At 42.3% G+C, this 27,891-nt stretch overlaps 2 protein-coding genes across 5 annotated transcripts in view; one reads left to right on the forward strand and one right to left on the reverse strand.

The window, feature by feature from the left end:
* The window catches only part of PTCD2 (pentatricopeptide repeat domain 2), a 36,198-nt gene extending 30,210 nt beyond the window's left edge, over positions 1 to 5,988 (reverse strand). For 2 of the 4 annotated variants that reach the window (XM_034773089.1, XM_034773087.1), the window contains exon 1: positions 5,841 to 5,969. In XM_034773089.1, coding sequence (XP_034628980.1) covers positions 5,841 to 5,952 — 112 coding nt within the window. In that variant the 5' untranslated portion in view covers positions 5,953 to 5,969. Of the gene's footprint in view, positions 1 to 5,840 lie in introns of all 4 variants that reach the window. The other 2 variants (XM_034773090.1, XM_034773088.1) reach the window with 2 other exon arrangements.
* A 50-nt stretch (positions 5,989 to 6,038) lies between these two features.
* The window catches only part of MRPS27 (mitochondrial ribosomal protein S27), a 65,863-nt gene continuing 44,010 nt past the window's right edge, over positions 6,039 to 27,891 (forward strand). Inside the window, exons 1-4 of the mRNA XM_034773084.1 lie at positions 6,039 to 6,256; positions 13,603 to 13,680; positions 21,243 to 21,313; positions 23,880 to 23,938. Of these exons, the coding sequence (XP_034628975.1) occupies positions 6,178 to 6,256; positions 13,603 to 13,680; positions 21,243 to 21,313; positions 23,880 to 23,938 (287 nt within the window). The 5' untranslated portion in view covers positions 6,039 to 6,177. The remainder of the gene's footprint in view (positions 6,257 to 13,602; positions 13,681 to 21,242; positions 21,314 to 23,879; positions 23,939 to 27,891) is intronic.

The raw sequence follows: 27,891 nt of genomic DNA on the forward strand, positions 1-27,891 counted from the left end.
TTTGCAGGGCAAATATAGACAAGGAGGCGTGAGCAGTATAATAGTTTTGCTTCATGCATAATTAAAGTAAACTGCAAAAAAATAATTAAAATTGAGATGTGTGTTTCCCCACTAACTAATCAGTGAGAGCAGTCAAAGCAGAAAGGAGGAAAAAAGCTCCCCCCTTTGTGAAATCCTTTAGTAGTGTTCCTTTCTGGCTTTCTCAAGAGTGGACCATAGAATGCACCATTCTATGACAGGACAAATAGTGGCTGAGAAGAGATTTTGATATTTGTGCTGTCATAGAATGATGCATTCTGGGATCTCTTGAGTAAGCCAGGAAGTACCAAAAGAATTTTGTAAAAGGGGGAAAAAAATTGAAAGATGAGCATGTATTATTATATGCATCACAATAGCACCCAAACTTCCCAATCAAGTTTGGAGCGCCTTCGTGTTAGGTTCTGTTCAAATACATAGGAAGACATGGTTCCTGCCCCAAAGGGTTTACAAGCTCAAGACTTTGATGCTGAACTCAATTTTTTTTTGCATCTCATCTTTTTCAGCTAATTGTCAGCTAAATTCTGTTTGCAAAATCTTTACCATCACAGACATCTCTTCAGTAACAGAAACTATCTGCAACAAAGCAATTTTAACATGGTTATTGTAATAGTTTAAACTGATACAGTCCACTCTTCTAGGTTGCTTATGGAATCATTCTAATCCTTTTTGTGTGTTGGCTTAATCATAAGTTAGGGGAATACAAAAAGGAAATAAGTAGCCTAACTAATGGAGCAGCTCATATCGGTAGGAAAAAAGGACGCTTTTATTTATATATACACACAAACCAAAAATTCTAAGGAACCAAAAAAATAAAGAAAATCCTAAGATTTCTATTTACATAACAAAATAAAGGCCCACCTATACATATTAAAATATACACCAATGCAAACCATCCTAACACGGTTGAAATAAACGCACCTCATTTCTTTCAAATGTGTCTTGTCTCATGTTAACCTGTTATAACTGGGTGACTAAATGACAATTCTTCTGTTCCCACTGAACTAGAAAGTTGAAAATTGGTATATTCATTCCTCCTTCCACCCCTGAAATGTGCCATTTCTAACATCTCATCAAGAGATCATCAGTTTAATAACTTACAACACATTCTTTATTTTGAGGTAGTCTTATTAATAAGGCTAAGATTTTGTCACAGATATTTTTAGTAAAAGACATAGACCGGTCACGGGCAATAAAGAAAAATTCATGGAAGCCCGTGACCAGTCCGTGACTTTCACTGAAAATATCCATGACAAAATGAGGAGTCACTGCGGGGGCTGGCTGGGGGCCCCCCCATCATCACATGGGGGAGCTCGGAGCTCCAGGGTCCTCCTCCCCCTGTGGCTTGGAGCTGTGGGATCCCCTCAGCAGTGGCTCAGAGGCTACCAGCACCTGCAACGGCAAGGAGCTGTGGGGTATCCCCCAGCCGCCAGGACCTTGTAGCTCCCAGCCACTTGCTGGCGGTCTTTGGAAGTCACGGATTCCGTGACCGCCGTGACAAAATTGTAGCCTTATTTATTAAGTATCATCCTCTGATTTGGAGAAATTAAGGCATGAGGTTTTATTTAGGGATTTTCACTAACAAAATTTCTGAAGGTGAGAAACTGCACCACAGCAAGCGATGTTAATATCCACAGCTGTCCAAAGCATGGAGTGCAGTCAGCTAGGAGGCAATAGTGTCCCAGGGCTGCACATTAAACTTTACTTCTCTGTTGAAAGGCAGAAAGAACGCATTTAGATTACCAGATCCCTGGCTGAGTTTAGCCCTCACATTTAGAAAACTCATCTTTTGACTTGTAAATTGCACAGGTTTGATTTGAAAATCAGGGAGAGAGAGGGAGGGAAAAAAAAGTACGGAACTCCACAATACCATTTTTAGTCACTTTTTGTCCTTTCTCTCCCCCATCTCCCTGCTTGCCTCCACCTGTTCTCTCTTGTTATACACTTAGACTGTAAGCTCTTTGGGGGCTGAGACTCTTTTTTTTGGTTCGGTGTTTGGATAGAGCCTTGCACAACGGAGTTGGGGTCCCGGTCCCTGACAGGGGCTCCTAGGCGTTACTGCAACACAAATAATAAATAATATTATTTCTGACTACCCTTCGTTTTCAAATTTCTTCTGGATATAAAACTCACCTAGAACAAACTCCACAGCACAAAAACCAGTCCAAATTGTTTTCTTTGCTTTGTCATTTTCTTAATTGATTTTAATGGGGAATAACAAACTGTACATGGCAACCTGATATGTACATTGATTGCAAAGGAAAGATGCAAGATTGCAGATAATTTGAAAATAGAGGATTATACAGCCAGATGCTAGAAACTCTGAAACCCTTACAAAGTAGTCCCCATGGTACTCCAGGATTCAGTATCCAAAACAGGAAGAGTCAAGACGTCTACTTTATATATGGCACCCAGATATCATGTTGGCAGACACAGCAGAAATAGACAAATATAGAAAAGCCTAACCATAAAACCCAGTAAAAAGTTAAGTAAAGGGGCACTAAATACACAGATTTTCAAAGCTACACAAATTAGCAAGGGGTTCAAAGAGTGTAAGGTAGTTCTTCATTAGGTAATTAGAAACATTTAGATGACAATGCAGACAGAGGCCCTGGTAGTCATGACTGTATAAAGTGTAGTGGGAAACAATAGGACTGGACCAATCACCATGAAAGGCCTAATTCTGGAGCTGACAGAACACTTCCTGTTTTAGATTTCTTCATGTGAAACAATGTCTTTTGTTCCTTCATTGCGTTAATTACACATATACAGCTTCCACCCAGAATCAGTGATTACTACTAAGAAGTTACTAGTGTATCCTACCACTAGTTACAACTGAGGCTATAAAGCCCCGTGTTAGAACTGTGGTTTCAACTCAGGCACTTCTATCTTTGGGCTTGATCCTGCTAAATCCCACATGCCCTCAAATCCCTGCCCCAAAAAGACTACAATCTGAAAGATAAAAGAAAACAAAGCGGAAAGAACAGAATAAAAATCGTAAGTAGAGAGGTTGGTGGGGTGACTGGTACATGCATTATGAATGCTGCACTGAAATATACAGCTACTATTTATCTCTATGGAAAACCTACTCCAAACTGCTTCTTTACCCAGCTAAAAATTCTTACATTTTGCAACTGAGTGGGTCTTTTAAACATTTCACTTTTAGAAAATATTGTGGAAAAGAAATGTTTATTCTATGTAAACAAACTCATTTCCTAGAAGCTGCTGAAAGATAGGAGAGGATGGCATAGGATATATCTTGACTGCAGAGTTAACTGAGGGTGATGAGCACTTGTGTTGGCCTCACCTAGGTGTGAGTGGCCACATTGCAAAGCTATACTCAAGAGCAGGGGTAGACAACCTATGGCACTGCGTGCCAAAGGCGGCACACGAGCTGATTTTCAGTGGCACTCACACTGTCCAGGTCCTGGCCACCGGTCCAGGGGGCTCTGCATTTTAATTTAATTTTAAATGAAGCTTCTTAAACATTTTAAAAACCTTATTTACTTTACATACAACAATAGTTTAGTTATATATTATAGACTTATAGAAAGGGACCTTCTAAAAACGTTAAAATGTATTACTGGCACGCGAAACCTTAAATTAGAGTGAATAAATAAAGACCCAGCACATCACTTCTTGAAAGGTTGCCAACCCCTGCTCAAGAGTGTCCCTGGTGCATGTATTATTAGAACTTCTGAGGGGCTCATCTCATGGCTGTTAGTGCTAAAGTAAACTGAGCTTCTTTATAGTTCTTTCCCAGTAAACTGCAGAACTTGTCTGTCCTTCTGAGCATCTGGGGCTAATTTTGGGAAAGAACTGGAGGACTATCAGCACTCAAGTGGTTTAGCTTTCATCCACAGTGCAAAATGGGTGGGTTACCAGCCCAAGAGTAAACATCATTCAGGCTTTAGCATATATCTCAGCAACAGTAAGAGCTCAAGCTAAGGCTGCAGTGAAAACAAACCTTTAGTTGTCTAAGACCAGTTGTCTACATTACAAAGTTTTCTCAGCATAGCTATATTGGTCGGGGAGGGAGTGTGTGTGAAAAAACCAACATCCCCTAACCGACACGATTATGCTGACAAAAAACCCCAGCAGAGACACAGCTATGTTGATATAAAAGTGCTTCTGTTGGCATAGCTAACCCTGTTCAGGAAGCTGCTGTTACTATGCTGATAGAAAAATTAATTGGTGTAAGCTGCATCTACACCAATATAGCTATATCAGCAAAGCACTGATAGACAAAGCTTCAGTATCAGGTTTGGAATATCTAGACTCTCTGGAAGTACATCCCAGCAAGGCAGACATCCCTTCAACCTTTTAAGGCAGATAAACTGGGTATCATACAGAGTAGACATTCAGTAGCCACTGAATCAGCACTGGGACAGAAAGTCTGTGTATGGGACGGAATAGTTTTATCTGGGTTGAATTCAATTCTATGTCTTCTGAAGTACTCTATAGCCTTAATTTTGTAACTTATACAGTAGAAAATTGAAAAGAAACTTTAGAGGGTAAAAGCAAGTATTGACCTGATCACTAGTACTGTACATTGTGGGATAATGGAGATTCCACTCACTAAGAAAAGCAGCTCTGTGAAGAAACCTGCTTTTGTTGAAGTAGCCTTTCATTGTTCAGAAGCTTCCATAAAAGAAAGGCCCATAGAGGAATTCCCATTTCTAAAAGGATAGGACAATAATAAATGGAAGGCCATTCCCAGTTAAGGCACCTCCAACATCACAAGTTGTAGATAAGGAACGGAACAAGGATGTAGTTACACAGGCTGTTCTGTTGCTCTTAAATGCTAGAAGCACTGAAACAGAAATTCAGCTTTTTTGGGCGGATTCCCTTTTCTTTATTTCTACGAAACTGAATACAGCATGTATCAGGTTAGGGCATTTGGAAAATTGCTCAAAATAACCACTTGGTGTCAACAAGCAGAGGCAACAGGGGTTTGGGCAAGGGCACTGTTCTCCCTGGGAAATTTTTACATAAAAATAAAAAGTTAAAGCACTTTTCAAGGTGAGTAGGCGTGATCTTATATTTACAGATTGGTAAAGTGAGGCACAGAGATTAAGTGATCTGCATACTACTCACGCAGGGATCCAGTCGCAGAGCTGGAAACAACCCACAGTTCCCACCACATCGCTAACCTACCCAGTGGCATTCGAACAATTTTTACAGTGGAGGATACTGAAAGCCATTGAACAAAACTATAAACCCTGTGTATGATGGAAACAACTTCAAGCCAGGGGGTGCTACAGCACCCCTAGTTCCAGCATCCCTGATCCCACCCCAGGAATCCCTATTTCGGGATGATGCCCCATGTGGCTGGGGGGGGGGGGGGTCACACGCTCCCCTCCGAACAGCACAGCCACACGCTGAGCACTGTTAGCTGCTAACACACGCGGCTCTCTACCCCCCTGCACTGCTGGGGGCAGGGCGGGCGGGCGGGCGGGCGGGCAGACAGCTCCGACAGCCCCGCAGCCGCTCCCACCGGCGGAACCTAACCCCAAACACAACGGGCGCACACGCTGCGAAGCACGCCGCTGACAGGCCAAGGGGCCGCTCCACGCCAGCCCAGCAGTGAACAGCTGGAGCTCAGCAGGGACTACACGTCCCAGCAGCCCCAGCGCCAGTTTGCCGAGTCCACTAAATCCAAGGCGTTGCAGTGCATGCTGGGAAGTGTAGTCCTCCTAGGCCATGAGGCCGTCGCTGGAGTACGCAGCTGGCCGTCTCTATAGCCCACAGGACACCCCAACCCCCGCTCATCTCCCGAGCCTGGGCCAGGCACCCGCGAGTACCTCCGTGCGGGCAGCTCCAGCAGCCGGGCGCCGCGGCAGCTGAGCGCAGTATGGAACGTTTGATTGTCTCCCGCAGGATTTGATTAGAACCTCCGGCTACCGCAGCGGCCATTCTGTCCTCGGAACGTACCATCTGCGCCCAGAGGCAGGCGGGTGGGAAAGAGGCCACCTGTAAATGGACTTCACCCCGTCCTCCCCCCGCTTGCTAGTGCCGGTGTCCCTCCAGGGGAAGGGAGGGGCATGAGTCCTCAGTAGCTAAATAGCTAGGTCAGGGGAGTACTGTCTCTGTGGCTGTTCGGGTCTCCCCTCTTCGCTTCAGGAGTTGGTACATTCCGAGATGGCGGCCCCCGTGCTCCGGCGAGCCGTGCTTTTCTGGGGCAGGGCTGGGGGTGCGAGAGTGGCCCGCATCGTGGCAGGTGGGTGACGGTCCGGAGCAGCTCGCAGGCTCCACCTGCCCTGGGGCTCGTTGAGGGGTGCGGACCCCTGGGGGGAATCAGGCTGTCGGGCACCGCTAGATCCTATCGCCTCCCGCGCGCCCCGGGGTAGGAGGAGCCCCTCGGGGCGCTGAGCCAGAGCGGGCCCGAGCTCGCCGCCCGCGCGGGGCTCCTGTATGGCCTAGGCGCCATAGGCCAATGCAGGAGAGCTGGGATCTGCTCCTGGCTCCGAAGCGCACTGCTGGGGCGACCTGTAAAATGGGGAGAATCATGCCCCTTCCCGCCAGTGTAAAGTGCTCTGGGAGCTCTGCGTGCAAAGAACGAGTCAGAGCTGAATGGCCTCCTGTGGCTCCTGCACCCAGAATAAAGGGGTTACTAAAGCCAGTGCCCATGCTAGCCCACTAGGGGCTCTAAGCAGAAATTTGGGGGCCCACACTACATACTAATTATTAATAGGGAGCCTTCTTGAGCTGCTCAGGGCCTTAAGCAATTGTTGAGTCTGCTTATGCCTAGCACCAGCTCTGACTACAGCTTGGCAATGTAGTCAGATTTATTCCACATTCACCACCATACTATCATGTACCCAGTCACCTGCTTTTCAGGCTAAGATGAACTAGCACCCTGCTGTAATGTTGGGACTGTAAAATCTGCAGGGATAAACACTTAGACATTATCCATCCAGCAACAAAAGTTAGAGAAGTCAAGTGGGTGAGATAATAGTACCTCACCCACCTTTGTCTCTACAATAGCCTGAGACCAACGTGGCTATAACAACACCACGTACACCAGTGGTCACCAACCTGTCAATCATGATCGACTGGGCAATTGTGATCTCTTTGGGCATAGTGTGGCTGCCTCTAAGGCTGACTCCCTGCCTAACTGATCCCATGCCGCTCTCGGAAGCGGCCAGCGTGACCCCAGGGGGCAGGCGTCTCCCTCCGTGTGCTGCTCCTGTCTGCAAGCGCTGCTCCCATAGTTCCCATGGGCCGGGAGAGCTGCGGGGGTGGTGCTTGCAGAGAGGGGCAGCGTGCAGAGCCACATCTCTCCCCCCCGCCCTCCCGGGCTGCAGGGGCACGTTGGCCCCTTCTGGGAGCGGTATAGGGTCGGGGTAGGCAGGGAGCCTGCCTTAGCCTCACTGAGCCACTGGAGATAAGTGCTGCCTGGTGGGTGGCTGCACCCCATCCCTGAGCCCCCTCTGAGCCAGCACCCCAAACATCCTGCACCCCAGCCCTGAGCCCCCTCATGGAACCAGCATCCCATACACCCTTCTGTACCTCAAACCCCCTCCTACACTCCAGACCCTGGCTCCTCTCCCAGAGGCAGCACCCTGTACCCCCTCCTGCACCCCAACACTCTGGACCCTCCTCCCGGAGCCAGCACTGTGACATTGCACTCTATATGTTTTATGGAAATATGCTTATAAGTGTGAATATGATGTAACTGGAATATGCTTTATACAAAAGGTCTCTTGTAAGATAACAAAGGTTATAAACTACTGAATATATTTCTCCTATTTGTATGCATGTATCATTCTTGTATCTGAAGCTAGACCTATCAAGTATAACTGAGGTCCTATTGTAATTATGGAAAGTGTGGGCCATTAATGGCGGTTTAGACTCTTGCTGGCTCCCATTGACTTGGACAATTGGTTGTAAATGGTTTCTTTACCTGCAAGCCTTCCTCTGTAGGGTGGGCCAACCCAGGAAGAATGGAGACTGGGGCTAGTCTACACTGGCAGCACTTTAACGTGGCTTGTGTAGTCATGGCAGAGTGCTGGGAGAAAGCTCTCCCAGCGCTCTAAAAAACCCATCTCCACGAAAGGTGTAGTTACCAGCACTGGTGCACTGTTTACACTGGCACGTTACAGCACTGAAACTTGCTGCGCTCAGGGGGGTGTTTTTTCACACCCCTGAGCGAGAAAGTTGCATTGCTATAAATTGCCACTGTAGGCAAGCCCTAGGGGTCTTGCAGTGACATGTGACCATGTCACGTGATATTGGAATCCATCTTAATCCTTGTACTTTTCCATTGGTGAGGCGGGGGTGGGGACAAGCACAGACAAAAGATTCCCGCCTTGTGCCAAAGCTATAAAAGAGGGTGGAGCAGGACAAAAGGGGCTGACAATCATGAGAAAACCCCTGCTTACCACCTGAGATGTCTGCTGGAGCTAACAAAGACTGTACCGGGGAAAGGATTGGGCCCAGACTAGGAAGGGGTCTAGTCTGTGAAAAAAGCTTATTAGAACATCTTTGAGGGTGAGATATTACCTGTAATCAGTTTCTTAATGTATTAGGCTTAGACTTGTGAGTTTGTTTTATTTCGCTTTTGTGACTTACTTTGTCCTGGCTATTATTACTTGAAACCACTTAAATCCTACTTTTTATACTTAATAAAATCACTTTTATTTATTAATAAACCCAGAGTAAGTGATTAATGCCCCGGGGAAGCAAACAGCTGTTCATCTCTTTCTATCAGTGATATAGAGGGCGAACAACTTATGAATTTACCGTGTATAAGCCTTATACAGAGTAAAACTGATTTATTTGGGGTTTGGATCCTATTGGGTGCTGGATCCTATTGGGTGCTGGAGACAGGTAACTTGCTGAGTTGTTTTTAGTTAGTCTGCAGCTTTTGAGGACATGGCCTAGACCCTAGGTCTGTGTTGCAGCAGGCTATCATGTCTGGCTCAACAAGGCAGGGTTCTAGAGTCCCAAGCTGGCTGGGAAAATGGGGTCAGAGGTAATTTCAGCACATCAGGCGACAGTCCCAAGGAGATCTCTGTAACTGCCCCACCCTGAGCCCCCTCTCAGAGCCAGCACCCCAAACCCCCTCCTGCACCCCAGCCCTGAGCCCCCTCCTGGAACCAGAACCCCATTCCCCTTTGTGCACTCCAAACCCACTCCTGCACCACAAGCTCTGACCCCTCCCAGAGCCAGCACCTGTACCCGTTCCTGTACCCCAACACACTGCCCGAGCCTGGAGTCCCCTCCTGCACCCAAACTCCCTCCCAGAGCTTACACCCCTCACCCCCTCCTGTCTGTTACAGCTGTCCCCCTGCTGTTCTGTTTGTGCAGTGTGGCCCCCCCCCCCCCGGACATGGAACTAACCAAAGTCACAGCCTGGCCCTGTTGAAATGGCTTGTGCAGACTGAGTGGAGCCATTTTTCTGCTCAGGGAGGGGGGGCTTTTCGCTCCTTTGTCTAGCTTCTTTGTTCGGACCCGGCTCGGTGTAGGTGGTCTGCCCAGGTATGCAAGACCTAAAGTGGCCACATAGCTGAGCATATGAGTCATACCTGTGACATAACTTGCGCAGGCATGTCCTGTGCCTACCTGCAGTTTCCCTGCCTTCTCTCCTCCCCTGGATTAAGGGGAACCAATCAAAGTTACTGGCGGGAAACTGCCTGAGTTTGCCCTTAAAACCAGACATTTTCCGATCAGACCCCCGGAGAAGGTCCTTGCTTTGCCACCTGGTCTGATCAGCTAGGGGTCTTTGGGGGGCCCTCTCCCCGCTCTTGTTTGTTTTTGAGCATACCCCCGTTTTTAAACTCCCCTCCCACGAACAACCAATTTATGCCTGGAGATCTCCTGATTATTGTAAGCAAATTGAGTCCTCTCTGTGTCCTCTGATGTTGAAACTGCTGTTCCTGCTGCTGCTTTGGGGATTGGTAAGGAAAAAGCTCTTGCACCCCCCCCTTGTTTTACCTGCTGGCTTTCTTTCCCCCAGCAGGCAGACCCAAGCTAACTCCTTGGTCCGTATCTGTAATCTGGTTCTTGCTCCACAGTGCCTTTGCTGCTAGAAATAAGCCTGTGCCTTCCTGGACTGTATCCTGGGCTGCCAGCTTGCAGTCACCCCACTGCTGCAGCCACCACTAGTTAATCTCCCCCCCCTTGGAGCTGTATCCTGGGCACACACCAGTCTGCCCTCTGAAACTACCCCTAGTATAAGGTGCACCCATTAGGTTAGACTTAGCTTTTAGTCTAGATAAGTTGTAATTTCATTTTGCATGGCTGTGGTTAAGTGAAGTTTAGGAAATTGCTTGCATTGTACTCTGTAAGTTAAGCTTAAAGAATTGTTGCATTGTGTTTTGTTACTTGCTAATTTGTTTGGTCTTGGTTAAGTTAAATCATAGATAAGATTTTACTGTGTTCTGTATAATTGTCTCTCTGCTGTTTAAACTTGCAGCCTGTCTGCTCTCTGTGTCTCCCTGAGTTTAAATCTCCCTCTGCCTTTGGCCTCTGCTCTACCAGGTGCTCCTCTTCCCCCATCCCCCAACCTCACTTCTTTACCACTTTCTTTTTTTCTCTCTCTTTTAATCCCTTCCCTCACATGCTCACCCCATTCCCACTGCTGCCAAACCTCAATTGTATTACTGAAGTCTAGCATAAAACCCCATTGGTTACCCTTTTTCTCTCTAACACACCTCACATTTTACATTTACACCACTGTGACACATTTTTTACCTAAAGTTGTTGGTTATTTAACACATTTTACCCATACTGTTAGTTGATTATATGCTGCTGTGACACACTCTTTACATAGAAATTGTTAGCTACCTGTTACATTTATACTTCAGTGTTAATTGGTTACCAACTGTATTGTACCCGACTGTATTGTACCCCACCATTGAAACCCCCTACCCTATTTACTAAAAGAAACCCCTCCCCAATTGTCTACCTTAACAAACCCCATACCCCTCACTTAAATTTTCCCTGTTTTTGCATTTTCTTAATAAAGTTTATTTTACACCCCACCAGTGCAGTAGTTGTCCCCCAAGATCCCCTACCTGCTGGCAGGGTCACCTCCTACACCCCAACCCCCTTCCCCAGGCTCAGCCCAGGGCCCCCTCCCACAATGCAAACCCCTCGGCCCCAGTCCAGAGCCTGCACCCCCTCCTGAACCACAACATCCTGTCCCAGCCTGGTGAAAGTGAGTGGGGGGCGGGGGAGAGCAATTGACGGAGAGATGGGGGAATGAAGTGAGCAGGGCAGGGCTTCGGGGAAGGGGTGAGGTAGATCCTAGGTTGCCCTTAGATTCAAAAAGTGATCTTGGGCATAAAAAGGTTGTAGACTACTGACCTACAGCAATCCAACTCAACAATTTTTTATTAAAGCTTGTTTTTACAAAAGCAAAATTTTGGGTAAAATTGAACCAGAGTTCCCCTTAAAATCGTGTACATAAACGCCTCTGCTAATGGAGTTTGTGGGTGTGTTTACAATTTCACTGATTTGAAATCTCTCCTTGTTGCTTCATAGGTCAGTGTCCATGTCACAAAAATCACCACCTTTTCATTTGGCACTAACGGGTATCCTTGTGACAAAAGTAAAGTAGGATGGAGACTGAACTACCCTCACAGTTAGGGTTGAAGCTCTGAAGGTAGCACAAAAGTAGGATTAGCCATGATCCCCCCCTAAAATAACCTTAGAATCATAGAATATCAGGGTTGGAAGGGACCTCAAGAGGTCATCTAGTCCAACCCCCTGCTCAAAGCAGGACCAATTCCCAACTAAATCATCCCAGCAAGGGCTTTGTCAAGCCGGCCCTTAAAAACCTCCAAGGAAGGAGACTCCACCACCTCCCTAGGTAATGCATTCCAGTGCTTCACCACCTTCCTAGTGAAATAGTGTTTCCTAATATCCGACCTGGACCTCCCCCACTGCAACTTGAGACCATTGCTCCTTGTTTTGTCAAGGAGCATACTTGTGACACCCCCCCCCCCCCCCCGGCAACTTCCTTTTGCATAATGTCCCTGCATTATGGGGTCTATACTGTGTGTTCTGTGGAGACATCACATTTCAGCCTCTAGGACTGGTATTCTTAACCAACTCTTAACTATGCACACAAAGAAAAATTGTTCTAAAATGTGTAATTAAAATTCACAGTTTAACACACCTACCACTTATATTGAAGAATGGAGGATATTAAATGCTGCTTGTGATTTGAAACCTTTTTGTACAGCTGAATACATACAATAATGTATTTTGACCACAGGAGTCCAGGCCACCAAATCTTTTGACATTCATTTGCAAAGAAATGCAGAACTGGACATCTTTAAAAAGGAGGATGGTGAAGTGAAAGAGGTTCATTTTCTAGCTTCCAACTATAGCAGGAAAATAACTAGGAGTAAAATGAAAAACGATGACTTTAAATTTCATGACGTTTGTTAGTGCTTTCAGATGAGGACTTGAAAACAAGTTCTGTGTAGTATGTGGAACCATAATATATATTGTAAGTACAAATTACTATTTCATCCAAGTCTTTCAAAACATTTTACATCCATATCTGTACCTCTTTCCCCTTCAGCAACACATGACATGCTGCCCCTTGCACCTCTCATGTATTCCTTTGCACAATGGTGTTCCCTGTCCTCCAGGATTCAGCACTTACCATTGTCTTCCAGAAGTTATGAACAGTCTTGCTCATGTTCCACAGGGCTGCCAGTGTCTCTTAAATAGAGCTTGGAGAGTAACCATTGTTTATTTGGCTTATTGGCAATTTAAAAAAAAAATCCTTTTGAGTTGGTTCTAAAATGAAAATGTTAGGCAAATAAACAAAATATGTTGTTCAACCTCCAATGGATTTTTTTTTTTATTTTTAACTAAACTTTTCCTTTAAATTTTGAGCTTTAACATTTTTGAATTTGTTGAATAAAATTGAATGACATTTCAAAACCCAAAGTCATTTCAAACCGAAAAATTGTAACATCGTTTGGAAAATATCAGAACAAAATGTTTTGAGTTTCAGATTTATTTTCTGAAACAAACAATTTGGGGAAACTGACATCAATTTGCAAACTGACACTAAGTTGTGATATTGAATCTGCATTTTTTTTTTTTTTTTTTGCCAAAAAGTTTCAGTTGAAAAATTAAAGCCCTAATCACAAATGTGCATGAACGGAGAAGTATGTGGAGCAAAGTACATGTTTGATGCCATGTGGGTTTGTACTTCTTGCTTTGGTTCATGAATGTTTCCGGGCCTTAAGCTTTTATTAGAGGTGTAGAGAAAAGAAGTGTGTGAACAATACATGTTTTAATGCACCAAAGCTTTCTCTCAAATGCTGAAATCAAGTTAAGTGTTGTGGAAGTTAATTTCATGTTGCAGGGGACTACAGAGGCTTCTAGGAAAAAGAAAGTGACCATGGCAATGTCTTGTTTTACTATTGTTTGAATGCATATATGATGAATTAACTGCTTGAAATATGGAGTGCTCACAAAACAGTTACAGTTAATTCAATGAATGGAAAATATAAACATGTGTTCTAATAAAGGTGTCAGTTTAACTAAATGAACATTAAGTGATCTGACTTAGACAATGATTTTTTTTTTAATTAGGCAGAAGATCTATTCTTTCTGCAGCTTACGTGGACAGTTCAAAATGGGAAGAAAGAGAAAAAGAGGTGCACAACTTGGGTAAGGAAAGAGTTTTTACATTTACTCATCTTGACTAACCGAAAAACCTAAAATCATTATGGAACAGTTAATATCATTACTCACATTTTGTAGGACTTTATACTGAGTATTTGTGGAGTAAAGTGCTACTAAGATTGAGTAAGAGGATCAGAATCCAATCCTGTAAGTTAGAAATGTCTTGCCTGTTTGTACTATTGATCCAAAACAAAAATATGCAGATACTTTCTCCCAAGGGTAGACTTTATATCTTTTGTTAAAATTAGAAAAAGTCTTTTCTGTAAATTGTTTCTTTCACAAAATACACATTCTATGGATGTGATTTTTTTTTTTAAATCTAAAAAGTTCAAGTGCCCATTCTGAGTTTTGAGATCAAAATTTAAAAGGCAGTCTGTTACTTACAACGAAGAGTAAGAAGTGTTAGATGTGCAAGATGTCATTTTGTAAACTATTGGAGGATAATTTTCATTTTCAAAAAGACGGACTGAAATCGCAGTGTCTGCTAAAGTTTTTGCTGAGATTTTTTAATTTTCTGTCAGGAAAATTGAAACTTAGTTTTGGGTTGGTTCAACATTAAACCATCTGCTATGATGTTTCATGGGAGTTGTAGTCTGTGCACTAGTATTATCTCCTTTGGGCTGAGCTTCTGGGCTGGACTACATCTCCCATTGTTAGGGCCCTACCAAATTCACAGTCTATTTTGGTCAATGTCAGTCATAGGATTTTAAAAATAGTAAATTTCATGATTTCAGCTAGTTAAATCTGAAATTTCATGGTGTTGTAATTGTAGGGGTCCTGACCCCACAAAGGAGTTGTGGGGGGAATTGCAAGTTTATTGGGGGGGGGGGGTTGTGGTACTGCTACGCTTACTTCTGTGCTACTGCAGGCGGCAGTGCTGCCTTCAGTTAGGCAGCTGGAGAGCTGTGTCTGCTGGCCGGGAGCCCAGCTCTGAAAAGCAGAGCTGCCGCCAACAGCGCAGAAGTAAGGATGTCATGGTATGGTCTTGCGACCCTTAGTTCTGCGCTGCTGCCTGCAGAGTTGGGTGCTTGGCTAACAGCTGCCGCTCTGCGGTCACCCAGCTCTGAAGACAGCACAGAAGTAAGGGGGGCAATACCATGACCCCCCCCAATAACCTTGTGACACCCCCCCCCCCTCCAACTGCTTTTTGGGTCAGGACCCCCCATTTGAGAAACTCTGGTCTTCCCTGTGAAATTGGTCTAGTATAGGGTAAAAGCACATAAGAAACCAGATTTCACAGTCCACTACATGTTTTTCATGGCTGTGAACGTGGTAGGGCCCTACCCATCGTGCACCACAGCATCTACTCTGACTGACCTGCATGACATATCATAGTAGTTTCATGGAAAGCTTTTGTCTTCCTTTGGGCAAAGTGATTTTAATAGCCATGAATATGAGGCTGTAATCTGATCTCGATTATGCTTGATAAATCCAGATGATTGGCACAGAGGAGCCATTAGTGCCAGTTGTGGCTCTTCTTTTCTTCTTTTCTTTTTTGGGAGGGTTTTGCAACTGTAGAAGTTTAGGGGGGAGAGGGTGAGAGAGGAAATGTACTGAAGTATCCTATTAATTTCCTTGCCAGTGCAAGAGGATGTCTCAAATCAAGACTGGAGGTCTTTATAAAAGATATGGTGTAGCTCAACCAGAAGTTATAGGCTAGATGCAGGATTACTGGGTGAAAGTGTCTGGCTTGTGTGGTGCAGGAGGTCATGATCACCATGATCCCTTGTAGCATTAATGTTTATGGATCTATGAACTGCTCTCTATAGTACATAACTTTTTCATCTATTCATAAATAACTGGACTGATACGAACTCATTTTACTGTACATAGGCTACCAAAGTTTTTGGATAGCAATGACTATAGCCCTGATCATATAGCTCTTTTATGACCCTTTTTGGGGAGGGAGACTGCAACCTTTTTTCTGCCTGAGACCTTGGACCAAAGCAGTTACCTTACTCCTGGCTGCCTCTGAAAGTCAAGACCGCTTCCCCTTTCTCAGGGTTATCAGAACAAATTCATTCATTTGGTTTGTGTTTTGGTGTCTTGTTCCTGGAAGGAACAAAAGAAGTTAGTAAAACCATGTCATTTCTAATAGTATGTTGGGGGAGAGGACATCAGACATCTGGACTGTAGCCTGTCTTTGTTAATTGTGTTGCTGCATATTTAATCGTGTGTGTGTGTGTAAGAACAAAAAGAATTACTACTAGGATGAATTATTCATATTAAGAAGACTTTTGTTTTAGTTTTTATAAAACCAAAAAAAACCTCTTCATCTCCCACAGAACACTATGAGAAAGAAGATTAAATTGGCACTTACCCCTTCTGTATCTGTACTGCTGGTAGAAGCCTATAATCTCCACAGTTGTCAATCTGGCACATCTCATGATGATTTAAAGAAAGTAGTATTTTTGATATAAAGAAATGAGAAATGTTCTTACACAGATTCCCTCTATTCCACTGCTCTGATGACATGGTTGTGTTTCAGGCTTGTTCCTTTACTGTGTTATCTATATGGTGTATTGCTACAAACTTGACTCCATAAAAATAATGAGGATTATAGCCTAAAGTTAATGTTCCTGGACTGATAGGATTTTGAGACATCCAAGTATTGCAGAGCAGAACATTAGCATTTGTTCCACATCCAAAACTAACCAAAGAACAGCGGGTTTTTAAAAGAGGAGATTGACATGTTCTGGTTATGGTTTTCAAATAGCCTACTGATAGTCTATTATTATTAAACAGATTTTTCCCTTTCTTCTGAAAATTAGATGTTCAAAAAGGAGGAGGATTGGATGGACCTACATTCTCTAAAATTTCAGTTGCTTTATCAACAAAAAAGATGAAGTTAACGGACAGTAGATTGATGGCAAGTAGAGACCGCACTAATGGGGCAGCATTAATTAATTAGGTTTTTTTTCATTTTGTTTGAAAAAACATTGGTGTTTTAGTTATCAAAACTGACCTATCAGAACAGTAGATGGCAGTGCTCTCTTTGTAGACTTCAGTGACTCAAGGCCTTTGTTATACAAATCAGTCCTTTCCTGATGGATTCAGGAATGTGGAGGCCAGGGCCAGTTGTGTGTGCTGCATATCATTTGCATATTGGCAGTTGAGAGCAGAGACGCATTTGATGTAATACTAAAGTTATAGGGCGAGCTCTTGACTCAAGCAGTCATTCAGTCTCCCAGCACAGGACAGCATTTTTTCCTCCAAAACGTTTTGTTTTTATAAAAACTAAACTTTAGCACTTGACAATTCTGCACTGAAGTAGGTCTTCATTCACAGGACAGGTATGTCATAGGTACCAGCTTCCCAAAGTTGCCTCATCAGTGGGCTTCAACCTTGTTCTTGATGATCACCACTGTGAGTGAGATAATAGTTCAAACTCTATGCCAATTATATGTTTGCCATAAGGGTTACAGTTGTAAGAGTGGTTTGTATGATGGACAGATGTCTACTAGGAACTGAACTGAGACCACATTGATGTTGCATCTGAAGAAGTGGGTTTTTTACCCACAAAAGCTTATGCCCACATAAATCTTTTAGTCTTTAAGGTGCCACCGGACTCCTTGTTTTTGAGACCACATTCATATCACACAGGCCACCAAACAGCAATCAGATGTTAGCCACTGTTGACCTGAATTGTATTTGAAATCAGTAACTTGGGAGGAGAAAGACTTTCATTAATAGTTTCCCTGAGCCACCCACTAGTAGGAAGCAGGAATTTTAGTTTCCACGAACAGATTTAAAAATAAACAGGATGTCGAAGAGCCCGTTATTCCCATGACTAAGGGGGGGAAGGTGATGCCTTGAATTTAAGTGACCTACACTTTTTTTTTTTTTTAAGATAAAAGACATACTATCTGGTTGTACTGTCTTCTGTAGTCTGTGGAAAAACTACCTTTTTATGAAAGATGATAATTCAGTAAAAATTAACCTTGGATGAGAGATGACCATATTAATCTCCTATTTGATAATTACCACTGCTGGACAAATAGTGTAAAAACATTTTTGGTGGATATGTTAGAATTTAAATACAAATTCACTTGGCCATGTAAACACCTTATCATGTGTGTAGAAACACAAACGATAAGGTTTTACTGCCATGAAAGCTAAGAAATGTAAATCATGCACTTGCATTCAGATATCCCACAAGTAGGGTTGAGCATTTGACCAGTAAGATATTGTCGAACAGTGTAAAAAATGGTAAAAATACTTAAAGCACTAATTCATTAGATCACTAATAAAAGAGTAAGAATTTTTGGTCTCCAGTAGGCTTAGCCTTAGATACTTATGCCTAATTACAAGAAACAAGTTACTTAATTGAATTACTTTAACTTAAAAAAATGCAAAACATAATGAAATGAAGTTCTAAAGAATGAAAGAATGGTACTATGATGCAATCTAAAAAGGTAGGCCACTACCTACTTCAGGGCTTTCTTGCTGGAATATTTGACAGTGGTCAAATATTCATGGTTAACGGACATTATTTGACCAGCCAATTGATCAGCTTGCCACACCTACACACAACACATTTATAATTTGCAACACAGCTACATTATTTTTTTTATTAAATAGCAATCCACAGAATTAAATTTACAAAGAAAAAACATTAATTTTTCTGAAATTCATTATTTTAAATTATTCAATCTGCTCTCACGCTCTACAGACAGAAGCAAAGCTGGAATATGTTCACTGCAAAATATTCATTCATCTCTAGTAACTACAGTAGAAGCTGCAGTTTGGCTGGCAATGTAGTTAAATTTTCAGTTAACCTGATTTCTGTTACCTATACGTTAAGCTTTAATTTTAGTGTGATTTTTATACTGGGGCTGAGGGAGCTGTGTCAGTGGTGCAACTTTACTTTCTATGGTAAAGTATTGACAGATCAAAGGACTAATCCTGCAAGTCCTGGGTGTGCAACTCTCATCAAATACTTGCCTTTCAGGATTGGAAACCAACACTCAAAGCTATCCTAGGCTTGGTCTACACTACCCGCCCCAATTCGAACTAAGGTACGCAACTTCAGCTACGTGAATAACGTAGCTGAAGTCGAAGTACCTTAGTTCGAACTTACCTTGGTCCACACGCGGCAGGCAGGCTCCCCCGTCGACTCCGCGGTACTCCTCTCGCCGAGCTGGAGTACCGCAGTCGACGGCAAGCACTTCCGGGTTCGACTTATCGCGTCCAGACTAGACGCGATAAGTCGAACCCAGAACTTCGATTTCCAGCCGTCGAACTAGCTGGTAAGTGTAGCCAAGGCCCTAGACATCTTTAAGTTTCAGACAGAGATGCATTAAATCCTCAACAACTCAATGAAGTCTGAAAAATGACTGCTACAAATGTGTTTCCCAAGCTGTATATTCATTCACCACAGAACCATGTTGTGTTATTGTTTGTTTAAATACTGACTATATTCTTATTGTATACTTTCCTGTCTTATTCACTGTGTAGATTAAGAACTCTAGATAGTCTTATGCTCAGATAAGCATCTTTTTGTAACTAGCCTTTTGCTAATTGCTGTCAACCTGATGTTGCTGCTATATCTGTTGCCCTTGAAGAGTAGTTCATTCCAGTTTGAATTTTATCACTGCTGTGAAGAATTGAAATGGCCTCTTCAACTGTTATCAGTTGTCTAGACCTAGATCAATTGATCAGCTGCAGGAGAATTGAATTATTCAGTCCCTTCTTCCATTCCCTTTTCTACACATTTTCAAAGGAGTTTTTTTAAAAAGGTACAGCAGATACATTTATTCCTTAAGCTTAGTGACTCAAGGCAATAGGTTGTTGACAGTTTTCCATGCTTTCCCTAGAAGAATCTTGTATAACATTTCCCCCCCCCCCCCCTTAGATCAAACCCTTGAGAAAGATAGTTGAAGTTAACAATAATTGTGGTAACTACAGCTAGGTTTAAAATCAGCATTTCACTGGGTGTAGTCATTCAGAGATGGTCTTGAGTTGAAAGGCCTAAATTTTCCTACTTAGATATCTTGTGTTTAGACACCTAAATCCACATTTAAGTACCTAAATAAGTGACCTGATTTTCAGAGATGTTGAACAGTCTGAGAGAGCTGCACCTTCTTAGCTCTTGTGAAGTCAAGCTGCTTACTTATATACCAGAATACAGATTTAGGTGTGTAGCTTTAGCCATCTTTTTTAGAAAATTTGGCAAAAGTTCCTTTCTACAATGGTAGATAGAGCTAGATTTTCAAAGGTATTTAGATTTCTAAAGATGTGGATTGGCATTTCTGAAAATCCCACTAGATGCCTAGGAGCCCATCTGCATCATCAGGTGTCTAAATACCTTTAAAAATCCAGCTGTAAGAGCTTGAACTCAGGTGGAATGGAAACGGGATCTACAGGAAGCCAGCTGTAGCTCTGTGATTCAGGGCTTCCTAGGGTAAGTGGAGGCTGCATAGGTACAGACTGATTTATGCCTCTGGTGGTAGGGCCCTCAAATACAATACTTACACCATTGGAGGATCAGGTGTAGTGGAGCCATTCTTCCTCCCTGTCCTAGCTGTGGCCCACCTCCCCTCCCACTCTGCTGAAGTATAGAACTTAACATCCCTTGTGCTGGAAATTATGGCCAATGTATATTATGACAGGTGGAAAACAAATTTAAAAATAATCAATGCACTCCTTCTCTCGATTGCACTGCAAGAGCCTGATCGAAAGCCCATTGATATCCATAGAAAGACTCATTGATTGCTTAATAGGCTTTGGATCAGGCCCTAAGTGAGTTGCAAAGGGGTCAGTGAGTAGAGCTTTTTGGAAAGGGGGCTTGAGGAGAGTACTTGCGAGTTACCAGACCTGGGAGACAGGAAGGGGCTGCTGCCAGAACCACAGAGGCATTTGGCATCCCTGACTCTGCAATGGAGTTGATACACAAGAGAATAGAGAGACAGTAAATCTGTCTTAGTATCATGGATGGGATACCCTTGACACATATCAGAGATGCTGCAATAGAGCTTTTTCCAAGACATGGTTATTCAAGAAAAATGCAAAAAATAAAAAATAAAAAATACCAACTTAGATTTATCAAATTCAGTATTTAGCCCCAAAGTTTAAAACCACTGTGCAGACCGTTAAAAAAATTACCATGTTGGGCTACTGGGATGGTAATAAAATACTCATATAGCCCAGTTTATATTTGACTTGATGTTTATCTTCTTTTGGCCTCTAGGAGTTGTTGGTTGTTTGACTTTTATTTTATTATAAAATAAGAAGAAACAAAACAGATGCACTGTCCAGTAAACACCAAACTTGAAACCAACAGTGAACTTTCAAGGCATCTGTCCAGCTTGTTCAGGCGCTTATTAATTTCACCTAATGCTTTAGGTCTTTTCCCAGTATTAAACATTTTGAAAAATCCTCCATGAATTTTGTTCTAACTTCAAATGAAAATAAAATACATTGTTAAGAACTGGTGTTTAATTTCATGACTGCATGCCCTGTTCCAGTTTGCAGAAGAGTTAATCTTTTACTGTCAGTTTCTCAGTAACTTTGATTAGTGGAAAATAATTTTTCATGTGTTTCTACAGCTGAATTGGCCACATTAATGGACAGAACCTATGAAAGAAAGCTTCCTGTCAGCTCTTTGACAATATCACGGGTAAGAAAAAACTCCACTATTAACAAAGATAGGAGTGACCTGAGAATACTTAAGAAATCAAGTGAACTCCTAAAGGATAGATTATTATTTGTGCTGAGAGTTCAAATTGTAAACATCTTGTTATATTGCTAAATTGAAGCCTTAGCTTTTTAAAAACTGTCTGCTATATCCACCTGCTTTAACTACTTATTATACTTGGATTGTAAGCTTTTTAGGGCAAAAACTCTTTATTGTGTATTTGTACAGTACCTAACACATGGGGTCCCTGACCCACTATTGGGGTCCCTAGATAATTCCACAATACAGATCTATATATTGGATCAGATTCTCTGAAACTGGCACAGAAGGGTGTAACTTACAATCCCCGGTGCCAGCCTGGCCCTGTGCGCCAGAGGTGAGAAGACTCATCCCAGTGGAGTGCCGGCAAAGCTGCTGTTGCCTGTGCTTTTGTGTTTCGTCTGTGGCAGCAAAGCTTTAAAATCCACCAAGTGCTAGTAAGTGTAGCACATATGACACTTGCTTTTAAAAGAATTTCAAAGCACAGAACTAGGTCAGAATGAAAAAAGCTGACTGGATATATTGGAAACTCAGCAGTACTATTCTCACCCATTAGCGATGACTGGAATGACCAGTGGGGCTTTCATACCACTTCATTCAGAAAAACACTTCATTCAGTTACTGAACACTTTCTGTGGCCTCAGTTCTGGTAGTTCTCTTGCTTATAGCTGCTTCCACTGGGAGAACCTGTAAACAGTTTTGCAGCATAGTATGGTCTTGATCGAAAGCCTGTTGAAGAAGTCAGTGAAAAGACTCTCATTGACTTGAGTGGCGTTTGGATCAGACAGCTTTGCCTTTCTTTGGGTTGAGCTTTACTTTCTGACCCAATATCAAACTTGCGAGAAGCAGATAAGTTCTGAGATCATTACTGGGGGTTGGGGAACAAAAACAGTGTGTCAATTTTTGATTCTATGAATTCAGGCTGGAAAATTGTGTATTGCATTGAAACTACTCAGTGTAACAGATTCCCACAACTCCTCCTGTTCTCCACTCCTGTTGTCTGAATTTAATTTTAAGAATTTTTTGTAAGATTGTCTAAATTAGAGTTTTCCATTGGCATAGGTCAGCATAGCTTCATGGAGTTACACTGGTATAAATAAGAGCAAAATTTGGCCCGCTAGCTCCCCCCCCCCCCCTTTTTTTTAAACTATTAATGTCTAATGACAGGTTTCAGAGTGGTAGCCATGTTAGTCTGTATCAGCAAAACAATGAGGAGTCCTTGTGGCACCTTAGACACTAACATTTATTGGGGCATAAGCTTTCATGGGCTACAGCCCACTTCATCAGATGCATGAAGTGAAAAATGCAGGAGCAGGTATAAATGCATGAAAGGACACACATCTATTCCAGGGACACCATCATAGGACCCAACCACATCAGTCACACTATCTGGGGCTCAGTCACCTGCACCTCTATCAATGTGATGTATGCCATCATGTCAGCAATGCCCCTCTGCCATGTACGTTGGCCAAACCAGACAGTCTCTACACAAGAATAAATGGACACAAATCTCACATCAGGAATCAGAACATTCAAAAACCAGTAGAATACTTCAATCTCTCTGGTCACTCAATAACCGACCTAAAAGTGGCAATTCTTCAACAAAAACTTCAAAAACAGACCCCAACGTGAAACTGCAGAACTGGAATTAATTTGCAAACTGGATACCATCAGATTAGGCCTGATGTGGTTGGGTCATTACAAAACCTAAACATAATTTCCCCATTACTAATTTCTCCCTACTGTTACTCACACCTTCTTGTCAATTGTCTGTAATGGGCCACTCTCTTACTTCTTCAAAAAGATTTTTGAATCAAAAAGATTTTTCCTCCCTTGGCATCCTGCTGTTAATTGATTTATCTCGTTAGACTGACTTTACACATGGTAAAGCAACCCCATCCTTTCATGTATTTATACCGGCCCCTGTATTTTTCACTTCATGCATCTGATGAAGTGGACTCTAGCCCACGAAAGCTTATGCCTTATGCTTAGTCTCTAAGGTGTCACAAGGACTCGTTATTAATGCCTAGAGACTAGCTAAGACTGGTCCCTGTTTTTGGCAGTGTATATAAACACGGTAAGATCTTGCAATATAAATACAGACAACAGACAAAGTGGAAGAAAAGGATGATTTTTAAAGATAGGGAATGGAAGCACAGAGAGATTAAGGGACTTGACCTAAGTCAGAGGATGGAGCCAGGAATGGAATCCAGGTCTCCTAATTTCTGGTCCAGGGCCTTAACCACCACACCATTCTCAGTCTTTCTGGACTGTAGGAGACACAGATGGAGACAATCAGTGACTCTTAAGGTTATACAGCATCTCTTGGATGTTTTACTTGTGTTTGCATTTAAGAAAACACTGCAAAAATGAAGTCAGTTACTAAACAAAGTGAAGATTTTTTACTTTTTTGGGGCTAGATACTTAAATGTGAACCAAAACAAATGCCTTAATGTTCTAATATGCATTGTGACTGCTGTACACTAAAGTTTTTTTATTTTTAAATCAGTTTATTGACAACATTTCTTCACGAGAAGAGGTCGATCAAGCTGAGTATTATCTTTACAAGTAAGCATTTTTTTGCCCAACCTGACCTTTAAATCAAATCCCTTCCCTTTATAGGAATGACACTTTCCCACTCATTGACTTGGATTTCTGTGTTTTAAAGCATGTATCTGTTGTTCTTATAACTTAATTGAGGGACGTTTTGATATTCTTGGTGCTGGTATGGATACCCTGTTTCCCATCCTCTGGCACTGGCTCCAGTCAAGCATGCTGATTTTGTGCAACTGAGCAACTAATATATACCACTGGTTATGCCTTAAGAAAGAGATGATAAAATGAAGGAAATATTTCTCTCAGATTTTTCCTTCTGTTGACTTTCTCTAGGTCATAATTAAATCTGCCATTTTTGTGTTTGCATGTGTAAATATAGGATTCAGGGCAGCTTCTCGGTCTACTTCCTCAATCAAAAGAGTCAAGAAATAGGGTGCTGTGGTAATGATTGAGTCAGCCTATAGGAGATAAGTTATTTATCCCCTTTCAACTTTCATTGTTCTGAATAAGCTGTGTGGTTAACATACAGTGAACATTCAAGTGAAAAAAAGTAACATACTACTTTGCTAGTTCAAGAGAAATCAGGTGTCTAGTAAGCAGATTTGGCCTCCTTAGGTTAATACAGCTTGCTCTTCATGTTGAGGGGGAAATAAATCTTAATGATCACTGAAATAAAGAAGTCAGTACTATGTATGTATTGCTATATACATTCTGATACCTACATTTTCAAAAGTAGAGAGGAGAGATTCCTGGGCAAATATATAGGTCTGTATTTGCATGTTCCTTTACTATGATTGATAATTAGATATCTGGAAGTGCTAATGGTCATTTTAGCAAATAACTGTACACACAGTTGCTGTAAGTGCGCAATTACATGAAGCCTTTAGGTCTTAAATTTTGAACATTTGATACTTACTATCTCTGTTATGAGACGGGTCAGCAGGAGTACAGAGCTTCTAGCATAAAGATGTATGGATTCAAGGTGTATTAAAAATCTTATTCAATAATACTTACCCACCCCACTTCTGTAAAGAAAATAAGAAGGGCAGGGGGAAAATTGGGACACAAAGAACATGCTAATAAAGCTTGCTTCCCCTGACAAGGACCTTTAGTCCCTCTCCCCCCTCCCCCCAAGAGACTTTGAGATCTGCTGGTAATCCTGTAGTATAATCTGGAGACTAGAGCTCTGTCCTGCTCTATGAGGTACTGCATGCTAAGCAGAATTCAGTTTTGCTCTCTGAAAAGTGACTTGAATAGAAGAAGATATAAGAGAACAATGTCTGGCCCGGACTAGGATTTAAATGGTGTTGTGTGAGAATGTGTTAGCTAACATGTTCTAAAAAGTCTAGTGTAGACTTCAACACTTGCAAAACTGGTTGAGTTGAAGCTTAGGAGATGCCTGTGAGCAGGGGAGCTCCCCAGTCCTGATAGAGGTTGCAAGGTATTATAATAATCCTAATAATGATGTGGGGCAGACTATGCAGTCACAGAATGATACAGATGAAATCAGGATATCCAGAATGGAGTGTTCATCTGTGGATGACATCTTATGGTTTTTCCTCCTTGTAAGAAATAGGAGGTTCACAGATGGGTGACAAGAATGATTAGAAGCATGGAAAAGCTTCCATAGCAAAGGAGAGAGAATAGATCATTTATGAACTAAGTCATCCCATTTTCCCCTATTACTCACCCAGGTCTAACTAGGATCCTGAATTAAACAAAAAAACCCACATCTTTTCAGATTACATTCTAAAGAAGAGATTAGCAGTCCAGAACAACAGTTACAGGTATTTGCTACTTATTTGAAAAAAAAAAAAAATCATCATCAACTGGGATGTAGTTATTTGCATATGCAGTTTGATTGGTTATCACTGTTTCAGACTTTAGTATGATTAACCTTTTGAGAAGATAATAGAATTGTATTGTTTTGTCACATGATTTGTTCTCAAAATCCATTAATAAACAAGAAGCCCAACAGTAAAGAAGTCGTAATCCATGTGAAATTGTAAATAAAAATCAATTATAACATCACTTTCCCTTTTAAATTAAAATAAATGCACTAGCTTGAGGAAAGTAGAGAAATGATATTGGCGGGATCCGCTTTATTGTTCTGCACATTTCTCACTTAGGCTAGAGTTCACATGAAGGACACATTTATAAAGAGATCTCTTCGCAGCTGGGAGGTTGTTAGAAGGCGCCTGCACATTGCACAGTGTTCAGCCAGCCATTGCCATCAGGCATAAAGGGAGCAGGGGAGTTAAAGGAGGAATAGCAACTTTAACTAGCACTCTCTCTTTTTGGGTAGTCACATCCGTAATGTTGTAAAATAACTCTGTGCATTTAATTTTCCTTTTGTTAAAAATTAGTGGAAATGTTTAAAAAGGGAAGGAATGGAAAATATTTTTCTTTGGTGCTTTATAAGATTTACAGATTGGGTCCTATTTATGAGTAAATGGCTTGTAAATTTCATTATAACTAATCTGTTTGTGTCACTGGATGAATGCAAGTAAACAGAGGGCTCCCAAACCACCTACCATACAGCTCTATTCCTTTCACTAGAGTCTAAACCTGTATCAGTAATGGGGATCCTTTTCCATGGAGTGCCACTTCCTGTGGCACTCGCCCTGGGCCCACTTCCAGGAGGAGGTGGCACTTCCAAAGGGATGGCTGATATCCCACAACACAGGGCTGTCAAACTCATTCTGTGGAAAGGACCATATTACACTTCAATTCATGGGTTAATGGTACAAAGACCATACCGCTTATCCACAGCAAATCTCACATGCAAAGATGATGGTAGAACATGGCTCATTAATAACTAAACCTTAACTTATTAGATTTGCTATTGCGTTCAGTAAGTCTCAATGCTCTTTCTTGGAAGCAATTTGTGTGTTGTTAGCTGATTTGTGCACATAATTAAGTGTGTGCAAATTAGGAGTGCTAATATAAGGGGATTGTGTGTTGAATCATGTGGATAGATGTGGCATGTATCGGGGGACAAGTGTGTGTGTAGAGGGAGATGGAAAACAGGAGTGATAAGGTGGAATGGGAAGAACTGGAGGGGGCAGGACACACCACATTGTCAAAAAAAAAAATTTTTTAGAACCAGCACAACAAGGGAAAACAAGAGAATTAAGGAGCTAGAACAAGGTAGACAGTGTTTGGGTTTAATGCCAACATTTAACCATGCTAATTCAACATTTTTGTGGCACTTCAAAACACAATTTACTATTATTATTCTCTCAGCGTTTGGGGGGGGGGGGGAAATAAAATACAGCCAGGCTGACAATACTTGAGCCAGAATTTTTATGACTAATATTTTAACTCTCAAAAAGGAAGCTGAGCAGCTTTGAAATAAAAACGCAAAATGACCCTCAGGTACAATTCCTATATTCCAGTTCTCATTTTCCACTTTTTTCACCTCCTTCCTGACCCTTCATCACCTTATCGTACTAATCTTTGCACCTTCTTCTGTTCCATTTACTATGCTTGGAATTCTCTTCCTTTCCTTGTTTGCCAAGCACCCGCCTTCCTCTGCATGACCTTTCATTAATAACCCACTGTGTATTTGCTGTAGATTTATACAAGGAACCCACCATCTCTCACTCTTGATGTTACATATAGAGCTTACTTTAGATAGAGGATGAACCATTTATATGAAGTTGTGCTTGGTTTTACTGCCTATGCTTAAGTTCGTGTCCCATGCTCCCCTTCCTTTATGTACATAAAGGAAGACTATTTGTGGATGTGGCCATGGGGACACAGAAGGGAAGAGAGCCTCCTCAGTGCCCCCCTCAACCCTGTCAGAGGCTCTGGAGTGTGAAGGGCATGGGGCACCAACCTGGTCTCCATTGGATTTTCCTACCCACCCACCCCCCCCAAATCCAAAAAATCCCAGTGGCACAGCAGCATAAGTTACAGCAATGGAGTCTGCAATAATTAACACTGCCTCCTCCATGCTGCAG

The sequence above is a fragment of the Trachemys scripta genome, chromosome 6, assembly GCF_013100865.1.
Source record: "Trachemys scripta elegans isolate TJP31775 chromosome 6, CAS_Tse_1.0, whole genome shotgun sequence".
Lineage (NCBI taxonomy): Eukaryota > Metazoa > Chordata > Testudines > Emydidae > Trachemys > Trachemys scripta.